Source organism: Typopeltis vanoorti, chromosome 10 (genome assembly GCF_054136105.1).
Source record: "Typopeltis vanoorti isolate ZY-2024b chromosome 10, IOZ_Tvanoo_1.0, whole genome shotgun sequence".
NCBI classification, from domain to species: domain Eukaryota; kingdom Metazoa; phylum Arthropoda; class Arachnida; order Uropygi; family Thelyphonidae; genus Typopeltis; species Typopeltis vanoorti.
The window spans coordinates 129,736,905-129,750,300 of NC_143558.1; the positions used below are offsets into that span (position 1 = coordinate 129,736,905).

The 13,396-nt window shown below is 34.9% G+C and overlaps 1 protein-coding gene across 1 annotated transcript in view; it reads left to right on the forward strand.

The window, feature by feature from the left end:
- Nucleotides 1-13,396, forward strand: part of LOC150102790 (tubulin beta-2 chain-like) — a 111,322-nt gene that overhangs the window by 65,533 nt on the left and 32,393 nt on the right. The window contains exon 5 of the mRNA XM_090398760.1: nucleotides 3,802-4,155. Coding sequence (XP_090254886.1) covers nucleotides 3,802-4,155 — 354 coding nt within the window. The remainder of the gene's footprint in view (nucleotides 1-3,801; nucleotides 4,156-13,396) is intronic.

The following is a 13,396-nucleotide window of genomic DNA, read 5'->3' on the forward strand; positions in this document are numbered from 1 at the left end:
AACCAATCAAACTCCTAAGCTTGTCATACTTTCCAGCCCGATAATTCCACATGTACCCTGTCTTAATTGAAAATTCTACACCTTTAGCCACCTCCCAAGTTAAGACCCTATGATCACTCTCACCGATTGGTGGCAATGTGGTCATATTTGTTAAAGCCAAATCCTCACATAATTACTAGGTCAAGCACTCTCTGACCCCTAGTATTTTCCATTACATGCTGTCGCAGATAGTTATCCCTTAATAACCGCATAAAATCCAGTTCCTTCCTCCCGTGTGTCCTCTCCTCACTCCAATCAATGTTACCATAGTTGAAATCTCCCATAATAATCACCCTCCTTCCACCCATTTCTTCTATTTGCTTGTGCATACTGTCACCACCATCTTTTCCATCACCTGGTCTATAGCAGCACCCAATTGTATATTTCGTTCTGCTAGCCACAATCTCACACCAAATGGCCTCAAATGTGCTCTTTTCTCTATCCTGCAATTTAACTTCTATTCTCCTTGGCTGGAGCTCATCAGCTATCATCAACAATACTCCTTCCCCCATTTTATTCTCTCTGTCATTCCTGAACACACTATACCCATCACATTCAATCCCACTGGTTATATCATCTACAGTCAGCCATGTTTCACTAATACCTATAACCTGTGGTCTGGAAGTGCCAACCATGGCCAAAAACTCTTCCTTCTTGTTCCTAATACTCCTAGTATTAGTGTACATGAATTTAAGACCCCCATTAGCCCCAACCCTACCTTGATGCCTTATATTAACTATCCCACTCAGATTTGTTGTCCTTATTTGCTCTGGCATATTATATTCATTCTTACATTCAACTGCCTCCATAAGGACTGTATCTCTACTCCCCCCCCTAACAAATCTAGTTTCCCTGAATTTGCACATCCACTACATTCAGCAACACTTTCTCAAGTCTTCTTACACCGTAACCATTCAAATGCAAGCCATCCATCTTATATAGATCCTTTCGCCCATCAAACTCACTCCACACATCCACAAATTCCACACCACTCGTCATACATAACCCACGCATAAAGTCATTTGCAATTATAGCCCTCCTTTTAAACATTTCACTGTCATACCGTGGCAAAAGACTAATCATTCTAACTCTCTCACTCTTTTCTTTTGCTACCTCAAACAATTCATTCAGGTCTTCTATCATTTCCATTTTATCTCCTTTCAAATCATTCGTACCTGCCACAACAATCATTTCTTTCACCCTTTCCTTTTGCTCTCTAATAGACGCAGTTACGTCCTTTATGGTCGCACCAGGTTGGTACGATTTTGTCAAATCCTCTACTAACACACCTCGTACTAACGAGTCTCCATACAGCACTCTATCCTTCATTTTGTTCATGTTCACATTCATACGTCTATTTTTCCTGTCATACCTTTTATTATTGGTTGGTTCATTCAGTCTACTTTTGTTCATGCACTCTAGCTGTTGTTTTGCTCTTTCTATCGCACTATTCAACAACGCGATCTCACTCAATGCATCTATCTCATCTTTTTTGTTCTCTGAGAAACCATTTATACTATCATTCACACTTTCTACATTCACACTCTCACAATTTTCGTGTACAACCTTGCCGTTTCTTGTCATATCCCTATTTCCTTCATTCTGAAGGTTGACAAAAATATTACACTCGCGATCCGAAATACACTTCAATTCCGCATTCTCCCTACATTTTCTACACACATTCAATCCTTTATTATCATCTAACCACACTCCGACCGCACTCCGCAAAGCTTACCTTTCACAGCTAGTACACTGACTCATTTCTTTTATGCTACCGTTCTTTGATAACGATGGCGAACCTTCATTACTGGCCGCCATTTTCCTTCGCACAGGTGCCATACTTATCCGTAACGTGTTTTGTCAAATTATACGTTATAACACACCAAAAATAGACGCACTAAAATACGCAAGGCAAACAAAACAAAACTACACAATATTAAGTAATTTGTATCAATAACTGAAAATAATACTTATCTTATCTGGAGCTTGCACGAACACTACTCATTACGAATTCATCTAACGGCGACTTCCCGACATAGATTATGTTATAAAACACTTTAGTACACTAACCACGTTAATAAAGCTCCAATAATATACCAAAATTAAACACTTAAGTCCATTAAATTGAATCCAAAACACCAATAAATCAACAAAAAACACAAATCTCTCAGGAGCTCTCCGATAGCACATCCGTTCACCAGCTAGCCTCGACACCCACGACGATTTTATGCATGAAGCACTGTAATAAATGTTTAAATAAGCAATCATCTGGGATTTGGGAATGGATTAATCTATTTTAAATTACTTTTGATGGGAAATGGTTTCAGTTTTCAAACAAATTGGTTTCCGAACAGCCTTTAGGTGGTTCTATTGTTCCACTGTATATACAGTTGAATCTCGTTTTATGCGGTAGATACGTTCTACAGAAAAACACATAAAAAATCGCACAAAAATGCCTAACTAATTTGAAAAATTAGGGATATGCTCCATAATTTTCTAAAACCGCATAAAACCGAAACAATGAATTAAAATAAACCTAAAATCGCATTGAAAAAAAGTTCCTGAAAATTCAGGAAAATAATAATGCCTAAGTTTGTTTTAAAGCTTTATTCATTTAATTTTATTGAAAAGTAACAATTTTTTTTTTTTTTTTTTTTTACATTTTGCCATCAGCATTATCATCGCTATTAAACAATTTGCGAACTGGTGCAAAATCACTATCACCAGAAGAGATAGTCAGCGCATCAGATCTGCATGGTAAAGGCAATGGTTCTTCACAAACAGAATTAACTTTACCCTCTTTCTGTGCTGATTTTTTTTTCTTCTGACAATGTAATCGGTGATTAAACTTTGCAATGACTATTTCAGTAATTTTTTATACAGGTAGCGATATCCAGACATAGTTCTTCAGCCCACGTTGGAATTTAATTTATGTTTAATTAATTATTGATTAATAATTAAAAATCAGCTAAATTAACAATTAATTATTAATTAATACATTACAAAATAACTAAGGTGTTCCATGAAAATTTCAGGATTTGTGAAGTGTTCCATCGTAGGAAAAGTTTGGGAAACGCTGGATTACCCTATTATAATGGATTCTCCTTCTGTTGACATGTGCAGAGGTCTCGAAAGGTCTTGTATCTGTGGGCATACTATACAAAAGTTTTGAAGTTATGCATCGCATAACTTCAAAAACCCCTGCACGATATTTTCATTAACTTACCTGTAATCATGGCCCCCTCTTCTCTAGTCATTCTTATCATACCATGGCAACAGACTTGATATTTACTTTCACTCTTTTTTTTTTTGACAACTCTTTCATATCCTTTTTCTCACTGCATTATTTCTTACCTTTCAAATTGTTCCAGCCTGCCAAACACATTCAACTTATTTCCCTTTCTGCATACTTCACCAACATCCTTGATCTCTACACCTGGGAAACATGCTTTTATCGTGTTCTCATCAAGCATACGTCTACATGCAATATACAATAAACATGTAACAGAAATCGCAGAACAAATGCACAGTTCAAAATGCTACAATTATGTGGTGTTGATAGAACATTATATCAAATCAGTGAAATTGTGAAATATTTTTGAAAATAAAATACTTATCTATATGGCATGTTCCCTTTGTAGCACTCAACCAACTGCCAATAAACTAAATGGATCATTCCTTTCCTCCTTAATTTGTTTTAATGAGAAATATTAAAGTTGTATTTCTGTATACTTATTTTAGAATGAATTTCTTCTTCTTCAGGTCTCAGACACCGTTGTAGAGCCATATAATGCAACTTTATCAGTACACCAGTTAGTAGAGAATACAGATGAAACTTTCTGTATTGATAATGAGGCTTTGTATGATATATGTTTCCGAACTTTAAAGCTGTCATCACCTTCTTATGGAGATTTAAATCATCTTGTCTCTGCAACAATGTCGGGAGTAACGACATGCCTAAGGTTTCCAGGTCAGCTCAATGCAGATTTACGAAAATTAGCAGTTAATATGGTTCCATTTCCAAGACTTCACTTTTTCATGCCTGGGTTTGCCCCTCTTACAGCTAGAGGAAGTCAGCAATATAGAGCTCTTAGTGTACCTGAACTCACACAACAGGTAATATTTTAATTTTACTTCTTGTTAAGAAAAAATGTAAGCATTTAATTTTTAGGAATAAAAGATTTACATATTCTACTTGTTCTAATTACTCTACATGATGAAATTCATCTTCCACCTGTAGATAGTCACAGCCATTCATGTTCATAGCAGAATCCCTACATGTAGCTTGTTGGCTTGAGAGCAGATACATTTACCATTTGGCCAACCAAGCTGGCAATTACTTAACAGAAATTTTTTATTGTATAGGGGATTTTAACATGATTTAGTTTCTTCTATTCAGATTAATGAGGAAAAGATGTTAGGAATGTCTGGTATTTTGTCATGCGAATGTTTTTTTTGTGTGAGACTGTTAGTTACAGCAGATACCTTCGCACTTTCATCTGTTTAATCAGTGCATTCAGAAAAAAAAAGTATTTGGCTGGAAGTATACATATCAAAATCTCTGAAAATGAGGGCATTTGCTATTTAGAAACATGGACTAGAGAAGAGAAAGATTATGAAAGAGGAAAAAAAAAAAAATTCAGAATTATTAAATAATGATAGGAAAGTTAAAATGGCAACAGATTGAGATTCCCATGAAAAATTTAGCCAAATGAAAAAAGTGGAGATTCTGATGGAGGATATCAGAACAAACACATGCATAAATGTCAGGTGACTTAAAAAAAAATACTGGGAATAGTGATCAAGGCAATGGATAGTTTGAGTTCTTTAACAGTGGGTGTGATCCAACATACAACAGTTCTTTTGTAGCTGTATAAGTATTTGGGAATGCTTATTAAAATTTTCAAGCTATTTGAATTTCGGTTTGAATTAGGTTGTTTTTAGTGTCAGATGTACACAAAACAGCATAATATCAAATATTACAAAAATTAAACTCCTGTTAATTTTTTTGATTGTACAATTTAAATGTTATACAAAATGTTTCAAAAATGTAGTAATAAAAAACATATCTGAAAATACTTCATTTACAAAGTGCCTCTGAGCACAACTGAGAAAAAAATTGGAAATCATTGTTCCCTTCGAATGGAAAAGACCTGAGTTTGATTCTCGTCACGATGAGAGGAATCTTTATATGGGCCTTTTCAATAGAAGGTGAGTTAGCCATCTCATATAGAGGTAGCAGGTTTTTCCCTTCCCAGAAACTCAGGTTTTCATCTTGCATATAGGCAAGTATGTCTAGAGAATACATGCAATTTATAAATAAAAAATATTTGTTGCAGTGGTAGGCTGCAGATGGCATTGTGTGTTGATGGTGGTAGTATTGTTGTGCATAGTTGGAGGATTAAATAGTGGAGATAGTAAGTTGTGTGTAGTGGTGGAATAGAGTGCTCTTCTATGATGAGTCCTTGGTTGTCACATAATAATAATAGTCATATTAATCAAACATAATGAAAGAATCGATTTAAAGAGTGTTACTTGAAGTGAATGCCATTTGGGTAATGCAGCACCTGCTGCAATGAATTCATGATTCCCTGGCATGGTGTAACATTCCAGATTGTTGAAAATTCTTACACTTGGTTATATTGTAAATTAAAGAAGCCAAGAAATTATATTCTTGGTTTCATCCTGTATCTAAGCATATGCAAACAAAGTTTGTGTGAGAAGTAACTTCATGACTGGGCTGAGGGGCGCGCCGGCCAAATGTGTAATGTGTGTGTGATGCACACAGGCACCAGGATAGTAAAGGTGCCAAAGAGGAGAAAATACTTTTAAAAAAAACGTTTTTTTTTAAAGTAATTTTTTTTATTGGATGGGGGAGGGGGGGTAGGGGCACTAACTAAAGTTTTGCACACAGGTGCCGGACACTAATGGCGTGCTGCTGGGTATAGGGGTGCCAACTAAAGTTGTGCACACAGGCGCCGGACACTACTGGTGTGCCCCTGACTGGGCTACTTGTATATAGACTTCACGTCAATCACCTTGGTATTCCATTATACATCTATAAGGGTGGGAAGGGCTACTACCAAACCAGTTTCAACCTTTACTGAGGTGAAAATGTAAAGGAGTGCTCATTGTAGGCCTAGAGTAGTTAGTTAGTATTGGGTGCAAGAGAGTCAGATAGTATTAGGAAAAAGAAAAGGCTATCAGTTTTCCTTTTTCACCAATCTCATGCAGCATCCAAACTAAAGCACAAAGATGACTGATACCCAGGTGGTTAGCCTTATCTCAGTTAACCACTTTGAGTTGGCCTTCTCTATCTGGGATTGCTCTCTAGTCATCTCTGCAACTGACCATAAGACCACACTGAATTATGAGGATGGAATGATTTAAAAAATCTCTCGTAGCAAAAATAGACAGAATTTTGTCTCTCCCTGGTGAATATTGCATAATGTAGGTGGTCTACACCAGTGCTTCCCAAAACTTCTGAATGTCAGGGCCCCCTTTGGAAAAATTAAAATATTTCATGCCCCCCCCCCCGAAAAAATCGTAATATAGACATATATTATTATAATATTTATTGTATTTATATTCAATACAAAATATACGTGGCGAATATTGCAAAAATCAAATGCAAATATTACATTTTTGTACAGGTCAAATGTGTGTGTGTGCTAATTCCGTGAAAGGAATTAGAATATTTAAGGCAGCATTTGCTAATGAAGGGCATTCTTTTTGTCATCTAATCAAAAATGTGGATAAATTACAGTTAACAAATTCTGATTCGAGGGTTGAATCTGCTCTCATATCAATTAGTTCTTCTTGGGATGACCATGGAAGATTACTAAATTGTAGAGAAGGAGCAAATGGTGTTCTTATCCAATCATATTCTTTATCTTCATTCAAATTAGGAAAATATTTTTAAAAAAAAAAACCATAATTTGTGAGGTAGTTAATTATTATCCTTTTATTTTCTGTTGATAGTAAAATATTATTTTCTGTAACATATTCATGAAAAGAAGTTAACATTTCCGTTTTATTATCCTTAAAACTTCTTAACCACACAGAAAGTTTACTTTGAAATGCTTGCAATTTTAATGTTTAGTGTTAATATATTAGTGCTTTTTCCTTGCAGAGAAAGATTGAATTCATTAACTTTTTTGAAAAAAATACAACAGATAAGAAATGAAACAACCAATTTTGATCACAAAAATGAGATGCTAATATGGGATTCTTATGAAGAAGAAAAATTCATAGTTAATCTTTCAATATTAAAACTCGTTTTAGAACTTTTCCACGGGACAGTCATGTTACTTCTGTTATATAAAAGAGTGTCGTAATTGGAATCCATCTCTTGGCATAAAATATGAAACAGTCTTGTATTAGTAGCATTACTTTTTATATAATTAACTATAGAAGAAACTTCTGATAACATTTTACTCAGCGATTCTTCCATTTGTTGAAATATTAAATTTTCTCTATGGATAAGGCAATGAACATGTCTTGCATTTGGATAAACTTTTTTTACTTCTGCTACAAAACCTGAAATTCTCCCCGTCATGATTGCTGCACCATCAGTGCAAATCTCGATACGCTTTTGCCATTCAAGTTCATATTCTTTAAAAAAAATTATTCACTTTTTCAAATATATCTTTTCCTTTGGTTGTACCAGAAAGATTTCTGCAAAACAGTAGATCTTCATGAATTTGAAACTTATAGAGGTATCTAACAAAAACTGTTAAATTAGCGTCATTTGTATTATCTGTAAATTCATCAAGCTGAATGGCAAATGCATTACTTTATTTGATTCGTGAAATTAATGTAGACATGATATTATCAGCAATGTAATCTATTCTTCTTTTAATTGTGTTATTAGACACAGGAATTTTTTTTAAAGGTTCTGATGTTGCTGAACCATAGATAGTTACGCAAATTTTTATTGCTGCTAGTAAGACAAGGTCTTCACCAATTGTATTTCTTTGTTTTTGCAATTAACAAAGCAATTTCGAAAGATACTTTTTACTAATTTGTCATTCAGTTTAGTATGCTTTGAAAAACATTTTTGAAAAATGTGTAGTACAACCTACACACAGCATTTATGCCTCACCGCAAACTTGCTATCCTTATCCTTTCTACAAGAGATCAGCTCCCTCCTCTCTCAGTACCTGGAGTTTATAAAGTACCCTGTTCCTGCAAGCTGGCATACGTTGGACAGACAGGCAGATCAGCAACCATCTGCCTGGAGGAACACAAGTCATACATCTGCAACCCGACTATGGTCAGTCAGGCCTAGCTGACCATGTCTTGGATACAACCCACAGGATCTCAAGCTCCACCACAGCAAATTTCAAAAAAGAGAGGCTATTTTTAGAATTGGCAACAGCTTTCAGAAATCAACGAAATCTTAATAAATACAGTTGCACTAATCTTCTTAAGATTTGGGAAACACTTATCATCAGAGATCCCACCTTACATTCCAGGCCACCTACAACCGCTCTTAGAGGGCACTCCACTTAGATAGGACTTTAGAGTCACCCACGTGGTTGGGCTTAGTATCGTGTAGTATTTGTGTAGATGCTACATTAGTTTTTTTGTAGCCAAATGTGTAATGTGTATGATGCACACAGGCACTGAGACATCCCTGAAGATGTCTCAGTGACTGAGACGAAATATAGGAAGTATTAAATTCTGTTTTAATCCTTTCTGAGTGCTGTATACAATCCATTAAGCCTCTACACATGGAATGTGTATATATAAAGTCAATATCAAGTCTCCTGATTACGAATGCATGATGAAAGGGACGGGAAGGTTTGGAGCTTCCCCAGAGAGCATTCAAAGGTAAATACAATTGGTTATTTTGTACAGGGCCCCAGGAACTTATTCGTTTAGAATTTAACCTTTAACCACTGTTTTGAAATGAAACATATGAATAAGCGCATATTTACTAATATTCATTAAGTGCCGAAATACGCAGGAAGCAAAATTTGTGAACCAACACCAATGTGTGATTTTTTCCATTAAAATATAAAAAAAAAAAAAAAGAAAAAGAAATAATAAAAATTAAATATGTTTATGTTTATTTTAAGATAAAAAAAAATCTACTTAGTTTTAAAACATTTTAAATTTGTTTTCATTATTTCACGGCCCCCTCAATAAAACTTATGGCCCACAGTTTGGAAAGTGCTGGTCTACAACCACTTAGCAAAAAATTTGTCATCTCCTAGAATGCTTCTTTCTAAATATAAAAAATCGTCTGACTAAACAATGAAATTTCCACAATACAGTATTATAAAGCATTTATATGTCATATTGCTTCTTTTCAAATCATGTTTCTTTCTAACCTTCCATAAATGGTATTTTAATTCATCAATTATAAAAATTAAAATTCTCTTCCCATTGTTGCTTATAGGTGTTAGGTACTGCAAAAAAAACCCTGTTCTTTCGTAAGTAATGGAATTGCCCAACACATTACATAATCTGTTCCAAATATGCAGGGCAAGAGGGCAGCTGTAGAATGCATGTTCTACTGTTTCCAAGTGGTAACAGATGTCATAGATTGGATCTCTGATGTTAAAGTACCTCCATTTGATGGTATTGACTGGAAGGCAACCATACACAATTCTTTAAGCAAGAATCTTGGAACTTCAATGAGTTATGAAACAAAGTGTCGTTGTCAGTACCCAACTATGGAAGTTAATGGCAAAAGAGATTAAAGATTTCTTAATACCAGATTTTACTTTTTTTAATGGAAAGAATGTTGTAGCAGTCTTAGAGTTAAGCACAGAATGTTGTAGTATTCAGGAACAATCTCAGCTTTTGGACCTTTACAATCATTTACTCTGAACAGGGGAAGATGAAAACCTATATAGTACAGGAGAAGGTCTGCATATGTGTGACTGGTCTGCAATATATTATGGATTTTTGAAGATGTATTGCTTAAATAGCAGAATTTTAAGACTGGAAGCCCAAATCTTCCATGCTTCTTTGATAGTTGAAGAAATTCCTTTTAACTTCTTGGTATTGACTGAACCTAAAAAATTGCACAGGCTTACTGTATAATTGCTTTTCTTCAGCTTTTGTGATGTCTAATATTTATTACGTACAAATGAACAGGGAAGATTATGGTTTTGAGTACTATGGCCCAATTCTCCTGTCTTCTAAGGTTTCAATGTTCTTGTATATAAGTTCTTGAACTGGTAATATTGTGTAAGTGGATATGGGAATTCCAAGTATAATGAAGGGTTCTCTCTTAGAGAACCCTTCATTATAGGTCCAAAGAGAATGCCTCCAAGATCCCAGTTCCCAGATCCCAGTTTAAAAAACTTTTAATTTTGTCTTGTCTGCATTAGCAGTTAATCCACTGATCTTACTGAATTTTTCCAAAATACTAAAAAAAAGATGTATATGGAATCATTATCCTTCAAAGTGCCTGCTACATCATCGGCATATACTAATATCTTATTTTCCTTCATAGTTGAAGGAACTGTTATTTCTCACACAGCACGTGTATTGTTGACTTCCTGTAAGAAAGGTTCATGAACCAGTGCAAACAGCAATGACTAAGAGGACAACCTTGCTTGACTCCTTTTTGTGAAATTTGACCAAGTTCAAACAGGAATCCAGTAACTAGGAGGTGAGTAGTTGAACTAGCATAGGCTCCTTTAATAACAGATAGCAGCTTTTTACCCACACCAATTTGCTGGAGGATGTGGAACATAAAGGGATGCTGGACATTATCAAATGCTTGAGTAAGGTTTACTGATAGCACTTCCACTGGCTGCTTTTTTGTATTAACTATGCAGAGTAGATCATGTAGTAGAAACAGGTGAAATTCTACTGCTCTGCCTGGAACTCCATACCCCTATGTGCTTTTTATTATATATCTCATTCCCACTTTGAGCCTGTTGTTGATAATGTGGAAAAATATCTTGTAGTCAGTATTAGATAGAAAAATATGTATGATATCTATTAGGTTTTGGAATGAGGATAGTATGACTTACTACAAATCCACTTGGTATGTGTCTTGACAAAAGGAAAGAATTAAACAGTATAACTAGAATGGGAAGAATAAAATCCTAGGCATTGCAGTAAAGTTCTATCCCTAGACCATCAAGTCCTAGGAATTTTCTTGTCTGGTATTCGTTGGTAACTTCAGATGCTGTAATGGGTCTGTCAAACCCATACTGAATATGAACAGGAAATATTAATGTTCCCAGAGTTATAATTTCCCACAGTACTTTTGTCTTTAAAGAGATTTTTGTAGCGTTTTTGAAAGAATCAAGGATGTCCTGAGTGGTGGACATGTCTTCACCATTAATGCAGATTTGAGTGATAGTCCTTTCTTTACAGAATTTAGTGAATTCTATTGAAGAATGCAGCTGAAAGGCTATCTGCTAAGTGCTGCTGTATTCTTATTTTAAAATTTCTTTCTTCTACCTGTTTCTGCCTTGCTGCTTCTATCTCTATGTTAATGTTTCTAACGATGTTGTTACATTCTATACTATCGTGTTGGTTTGCTATGAACCAGCTTCTCTATTTATACAGGTCTCTCAACTTTTTTCTTTTGAGGACAGCCTGTTCCTTTCCCCATTCAATCATATTCTGTTTAACTGCTTGTTTGAATTTTCACCGCATATCCCAGTTCCAGGTAACATTATTCAACAGACAGTCTGGAATTTGGTTGAAAAGATCAATGGAAAATTTGGTGAAAATCTCTATGGTCCAGAAATGATCTCTAATTGTTCCATGCAGCAGAATTTAAGTAGAACTGGATTATGATCTGGCATGTTGATGTCAAGATGTTTTATCTGAATTATCCTATTTATAAGGGAAGAAGAGATAAATTTGCTTAAGACAGGTTATACCTTGATTCATGTATGTGTAAGCTTGGAGATAAGGATTGCAAATCCTCTTTATGTCTTGTAGTTGAGCATTGTTGAGGCATCTTTTTAACTGTGTGTATATCCCACTTTTCCATTCCTGGGGTGACCTCCTAATTTGTCTAACATGGGGTTTTTTAATACAATTCCAGTCTCCACTATAATGTAGTGGGCACTGCATAAATACGGCTCCAATTCCTGGAATAATTTTTGTCTAACTGTTCGGCTGGATGGAGTATAAACATTTATAAACCTTATTACACACCCACAGTATTTCCAGTCTATTTTCAAGATCCTTCCTTCTGCATCCCTTTTAGATATTACAGAATGACCTCAAGGAGGAGGGGGGGGGGATAAGAATAAGAACTCCTACTCCAGCCCTTTTAAATCATCCAAAGCTCCAATAAGAAACAAGTCGATATCTATCTGTTAAAGTTTTTATATCTTTATTATCTGCAGAAGTATGTTTCTTGGAGAAACAAAAACCTGATATTATGGTGTAATATAAGTTTCCATATAGTTTCTTGTTTAATTTGCCTGTAGAATCCTTTTAATGAGGCAATGCAGAAATGCTATGATTAGTGAAGATTTTGGATGAACTTGATGAGGTCTTAAATCTGTGAAGTAGCAATTGTCTAGTGTCTTCTTGTAAACTGTTTTCCAGTTTTATACAGTTGCTTTCCATTATTTCAATTTCATGCCTATCATTCTTATTTGGAAGTTAGTTATTTTCTTTTCATGTAGATGATAATTGTACTGAGAAAATTTTGAATCAGTAAACTTTGTTTTTTCTTTAATTGTATCTCTTGCTTTCCCTTTATTAGCAAGAAAGGGTTCTTCATAGTCCATAAACTCTTCTGAGCCTGAAGAGATCTTCATTTGATGATCTGCAACGTTCTCCATCTTTACATTTTTTATTATTTCTTTTAGATTTAGTTCTTTTTTTTGTTTATCCTCAATTTTTTTTATTTATTCATCTTATCTTTTTGATAATCTTGTTTGCATATTAACTCTTTCAGTTGTCTTACTTGCTTTTCTGTTCCTTCTCCAGTTTCTCTTTGTAGAACAGTTTCATGTGTTTGCATTTCATATTGTATCTGGAAGTTTGGGGCTGATTTGGTCACACACTTTTTGTGATTTTACCAAGTGTAGTTTGTTTAAAAGTGCCATCTTCACTTGGTTGAATTGGAAGATCCAGGAACTCTTCTTTGTGATGATTTATATGGTGTTCTAATTGGCTCTACCAGTGCTCCCACTCTTTCAGCAAAAGTTCTGAAAGGACAAGTGTTAATACGGTGTTTAGAACTTTTGCATTTCTGACAGGGTTTTGGACACCAGACTCAGAAGAGATACCAATGTTGAAGTGCAGAAGTCATATATTTCTCATATGCAAGTAGTAAAAAGGTGTCACACCTTATATTACTAAACTACTCTGGATTAGAGACAGATGTTGAAAGTTTTTTTCACTTATACTAAAAATT